General features: G+C 38.5%; 2 protein-coding genes across 4 annotated transcripts; one reads left to right on the forward strand and one right to left on the reverse strand.

Annotated features, from left to right (window-relative positions):
• Window positions 1-428: 428 nt before the first annotated feature.
• On the reverse strand, window positions 429-2,540 carry LOC126785181 (deoxyhypusine hydroxylase-B-like). Its single transcript, XM_050510795.1, is given in 8 exon segments — window positions 429-641; window positions 728-846; window positions 1,017-1,143; window positions 1,276-1,414; window positions 1,499-1,725; window positions 1,809-1,942; window positions 2,353-2,446; window positions 2,448-2,540. Coding segments are annotated over 8 exon segments (966 nt in total). The 3' UTR covers window positions 429-608.
• A 170-nt stretch (window positions 2,541-2,710) lies between these two features.
• Window positions 2,711-4,972, forward strand: LOC126785190 (bet1-like SNARE 1-1). 3 transcript variants are annotated; one of them, XM_050510803.1, is made up of 6 exons: window positions 2,711-2,787; window positions 2,934-3,021; window positions 3,638-3,785; window positions 4,411-4,467; window positions 4,554-4,613; window positions 4,714-4,972. In XM_050510803.1, exons 2-6 carry the CDS (start codon window positions 3,008-3,010, stop codon window positions 4,801-4,803), a joined length of 369 nt encoding a protein of 122 aa, XP_050366760.1. In that variant the 5' UTR covers window positions 2,711-2,787; window positions 2,934-3,007; the 3' UTR covers window positions 4,804-4,972. The 3 variants fall into 3 exon arrangements, with proteins under 3 accessions (XP_050366760.1, XP_050366761.1, XP_050366762.1); XM_050510804.1 differs by lacking the exon at window positions 2,711-2,787 and adding an exon at window positions 2,803-2,852; XM_050510805.1 differs by lacking the exon at window positions 2,711-2,787 and adding an exon at window positions 2,813-2,836.
• The last annotated feature ends 586 nt before the right edge of the window (window positions 4,973-5,558 follow it).

A 5,558-nucleotide genomic window follows, 5' to 3' on the forward strand; every position in this document is an offset into this window, starting at 1 on the left:
AGCGACGAAATAAAAGTCGATAAATTCGTTCGGAAACGTAACGTTTATTCAATTTAAACGTTTCAAGAACGTTTCCGTTCTTGTTTCGATATGTCACAACAACCAAATTTCGTTTAAAATGAGTTCCACGACTTTATAAAAATTAAATCGAATCAAAAGTAGTTCCGAAAAATCGGGTTATTACATAAGAAATAAGTGTGAAGTTAGAAAAATATATTTTGAGCGTCGAACAAGGCCTTTAAATCAAAACCCAAATTAAAAATTAATTTTTAGAAAATAATATTTAATTAGATATATATTTAAAATAATATTTAATTAACGTGTCCAAAACGTGACCGTGTCCAATAAAAATTTCATTAGGCGTGTCCGCGTATCGTATTGTGTCCAATACGGACACTCGTGTCCGTGTCCGTGCTTCATAGCTATACTGAGGCAGCACATATAAGATTATCTGATTTCTGATTCATATTTGGTGCAGGTTACTAAGTACAAATGTCACAGGCTCAGCGTTTGTGGGTTGTAAATATGGTACTAAATTTTAGATGAAGCGAAAACAACTCAGTTTCCTCGTTCGTCCCAACTTCATGCTTGTAAAGCAGTGGTGTTAATTATTGTACTTGAGGAGCTTGCATGAAGAGGTACTGCAAATAAGAGACTTGAGTCATTTAACTGATGATATACTAAACCAAGGTTTCAGAGTACTTAAATCATAGTTCGATATGCATACCTCAAATGATTTGCCTGATCCCTCATATTCTAGCATGCTTAGAGCAACTTCACAGCTCTGAGACACGATAGGCTCAGGATCCATTGCAAATTGCTTGAGAAGTGACACACTTTGGTCATCTACACAAAAGCAGAAGTTTGTTTTTTTATTTTTAAAACCCAAACCTGAAAGCATTTGTGATTAAGATCATATCAAGTAAACTTTAAGAATTCTTCTTCGGCAATGAATTATTGAATGTAAATGAACCACTGATATACTTGGAGAGCACAGTAGATAATAGCAGTAATACCTGCAATGGAACCAAGAGCTTCAGCAGCTTCATGTCTAACCATTGGGTGCTCATTTTTATCCATCAATATGTTGGAAAGAGCAGCTGAAGCAGCGTTATCTTGTAATTGGCCCAACACATAAGCAACCTGAAAACAACACAAAACAGATTATGATGGTGGAAAGACTAGACCTCTTGTGAAATAACTGTTGTTCAAACACGACAAGACCGACCCTTTTAGAGACCAAGTCGAGAATCCATTCAGAGATTTATAACTAACCTCGTGTCGCAAGAGAGCACTTTGGGAACCCAAAGAATCAATTATAGCAGTAACAGCTTCATCACCACCATGATTTCTCAGTGCAAATAGAGCTGAATACCGCTCGTACATGCTCTTTTTTTCATCCAGAAGAGATTCCCTTGAAATGATAATTTTGAGTCAGAAATGAAAAAAATATGCAAAAGATTAGGAAGTTAAGCAAAAGTTGACAACAAGCACACACCTTAGCTGATGTACAGAAGTACCAGAAGTAGCTGGTGCAGCCGGATCCACAGACATAAAAGGTGATTTTTCATCCATGGATTGACCGCTAGCATTCTTCAACTGCTCAATCCGATTAAGGGCCAGCTCACAGGTTTCTTTTACTTCCTGAGCTGGATCAGAAGCCAGGCTATTCTTTAACAGAGGAATATTGCTCACCAAACCAATTGCACCAAGAGCTTCTGCTGCCTGGACAGTTCGAACTAACCCAAGTAAGCATACTATGAAACTCTGGAAAAAAATAAATGGAGTTGAAGGTGATATAAACCCACCTCATGACGAACAATGGGATGCAGAGAGAAATCATTAAGAACCGCTATCAAAGCAGGAATTGCCTCGGCGTCTTGCATTTGACCCAATGCAAATGCAGCCTCATGTGCCAACAAGTTAGAAGAATCCCTTGTTGCTGCAATGAGAAACTTACGAGTTATGAACTTATGACTAGCCTGGCGCTCTCAGTGCTGAAGGCAAACTGATAATGACAGTAAATTGAACAATAACACACATCTTAAGCATGCTCAGTTCCATTCCAGTCCCTAAAATTCATAACTACAACACCTCTAACAAAATGGCTCATTGTCCAAAGATCAATCTCCTCAGTTCGATAAAAACTCCCTAATTAGTGAGTAATTCTCATTCAAACTAGTGATTAGCTAGAAGAGAAAGATAATAACTTTGGTTTATATAACAAGGCCATTCCAGAGTTACAGTAATCAGCTTTCATTAGCTGAAATTAAAAAAAATCAAAAGACCAACAAACAAGTTGATCTTCTACACGGATAACAATTAAGAAAGATGTAATCCAGCTTAACGAACCGGTAATAAGGGCGTCGCGAGGGGCAGCGCCTTTGAGGTTGCGGAGAGAGAACAAGGCTCTGAACCGCTCCGATATGGGCTGGGCCGGGTCCAGCCGGGTCCAGCAATCTGTCGCACAGAAACTTCACCATCTCCGGCGACGACTCGAACCCCGTGGCGGTGGCGCCGTCGTCGCTTAACGAACCCATATTTCACTCTCCCTAGAATATCAGACTCCTCTCTCCACTATATATACGCTCACTGTAGAATTAACCATTTACTGTCGGCAGTAAATAATCACTTCCATTCTTATCCGATTTTTACTTTGAGTGGGACCCACACAGCGTTCCTTCCCCCGCTGAGAATATAAATTCACTCTCTCCTCTTTTTCTTCAGCAATACCAAAAATCCTGAAGCTTCTTTCTTTCTTCTAATCTTCTTCTTCCCTCCAAAACGGTGCGTTTCGTCAGCTCTAATCTCAGATCTGAATTCCCTCGATTCCGTTGTATCGTTCTCATCAAGTCTCCGATCATCTCCTTGTTTTTTTTTGTTTTGAATTTTAGTCTTTTTGTGTTGATTAAGTTTTCTGAAATCGGTTACAGACTTGGAGCAACTGATATCCGAGGATCAAAAGCAGCAGCGTAGGGACTGGGTTGTAATTTCTCACTGTGAAGCCATGAATGCTCGAAGGTTGGCTCGTTTTTTTTAATCGGATTGATTTCGTCTTTCAACAGTTTTCTACATGATCAGTTATATTTACCTGATCCTGTTACCGCAGTGGTAAATTCCATGTTTAGATCTGTGCTTAAAGTAGTGATTGATTAGGAGGTACTGAATTGAGTGATAAATTAACAGAATTCGGCTTCGAAAGTTTACTGTGCTTTGTGTGCTGAATTGGCTTGTAGCTAATTCGAGTTTAATTCGATACTAGGATCAATACAAATGATTTGCTAGTAATATGTTTGTAGATAAGCTACAAATATTCAGCTTCATGTGAGTATTTGCAGAGTGATGATGCAATTAATGTCTAATGGATGCTACTTTTGTTGATGCAACAAAGTTTTAAGTTTTGGGTGTGATCAAACTCATTATATTACCATAACAGATACTACTTATTGTTGATGCAACAAAGTTTTAAATTATGTGTGTGGTCAATCTCATTATATTACCATAGTGATTGATGCATTGCCGGAAACATTAATGTCTAATATGAACCTGTCATTGTTTCTGAAGCCTTGTTTATTTGTTAGGGAATTATCCCATCGGCAGTGAAAACCTGATGGTAATCATGTTTATTTTAATGCAGGGACTACCGCAACAACAAAGTTGCTCTTTTTGATGGCATTGAGGAGGGTGGCATCAGGGCCTCAGCTTCATATTCCCATGAAATTGATGAGCAAGATAATGAAAGGGCAGTGGATGGATTGCAAGATAGAGTCAATTTGCTGAAGAGAGTAAGGCCCTTAACCCCAATTACCTGGTTTTGGATTGCTTGGAAACTTAAACAGGATAGGGCGATTTTGATTGTGGTGGATCATGACTTGGCTTCAGAATATTCTAATAATGTTAATTAACAATATCAAGTTTCTACTGTTATTTGGTCAATGTCTGCTTTCTCACCAATAGGTTGAGGAGGAAAAATGTAGCTCTGAATTTTGTAGTATAGTATGGTTATTGATTAACATTTCTCTACGAACTTCACATAGTTTTCCTTTTCGTTATTGGCTGAGCATAAGAACCAACTAGGTTTATAGGACTAGAAGATTGAAAGACTTGCTTATTTTTGTTTTCCTTCTGTCCTATTAAAACATTACGAAGAATTTGAACTAGGTTTATAGGACTAGAAGATTGAAAGACTTGCTTATTTTTGTTTTCCTTCTGTCCTATTAAAACATTACGAAGAATTTGAACTCTGTATTTGCACTCACAATTATCTAGTGTTTTAACACTTCAGTTTCGAAGTTATAAGAGCATGTACTCGTAGATTATCTTGAACAATGTGCCAATTATGAACTCAACTTGTAGACTCATAGGCTCTAGTATCTTCCAATAAATTACTAATCCATTTCATTTCAACAGTTGTCAGGTGACATACATGAGGAGGTGGAGAGTCATAATCATTTGCTGGACCGGATGGTATTTCTATATGCTGCAGCTAGTAGATCCTGTCTTTAAAATTGACAGTGTGTATCTTTTACTTATGATGTGAATTGTCTATTCAGGGCAATGATATGGATTCATCAAGGGGAATGCTATCTGGTACAATGGACAGGTTTAAGACGGTATGCTAGCTAGATCTCCTTCTTTGAAATTATCAGGTGAGTCTTCACTTATCCTCCCCTCTAGGTTCCCGCTTCTGATCCTTGGCTTTTACAATTCCAGGTTTTTGAGACCAAGTCGAGCCAGAGAATGTTTACACTGGTGGCATCATTTCTGGTCGTCTTTCTAGTTGTATACTATCTCACTAGATAATTGATCCATGATGATATTGTCACGGCCACTGGCTTTACCTTCAACATCATGATGCTTGCTTTCACTGTAATCAATGTTTGTTTTCTTCTGCCTGTAAGATAATTCTGGTATTTACTGTAAAGGGATTTAAGATGTATGAAATAGAAGTTGGTTGCCTTTTACACCAGGTTTGTACCATTTCTTTTACCACTTTACAACTAACAAACACTGGGTTCCTGTAGTAACGTTGCCCGAGTGCTACAGGACTTTTCAAGGCTCATGACTGTTTACGAATGTCTAGCTGCAATAGCCAAGTTTACGAACATCTCACTGTCAAGCACCATGGTGGGTTCAAGTCATGATTTGAGTAGCACCGGAGTGCTTCCGAACGAAGAAAGCAAGCAAAAACATGATGAACACGTACAAGTGAAAAGTTGTCACGGCACTGAGAGGTAAGAGTCATTACTGAAATGTTTCGATAATGACCAATAAACTTCCTTGGGGGTGGTGTTAATCTTCAATCTATGAATATGACAAATATTGTATTGATCCCCAAGGTGGAGAACCCGGAAACAACATCTCACTTCAGGCCGATTAGTTTGTGCAATAATTCTTACAAAGTTCTCTCTAAGTTCCTTGCTAATCGTTTGCGAGAGGTACTGCCGGCCTTGATTTCTCCTGACCATAACGCTTTTGTTCCGGATCGGCAGATACAAGATAATCTCATATTAGCTCATGAGTCCTACCACTATTTGAAGTCAAAGGAGGGCGGCAAG

This window comes from Argentina anserina, chromosome 2, assembly GCF_933775445.1.
Source record: "Argentina anserina chromosome 2, drPotAnse1.1, whole genome shotgun sequence".
NCBI lineage: Eukaryota > Viridiplantae > Streptophyta > Magnoliopsida > Rosales > Rosaceae > Argentina > Argentina anserina.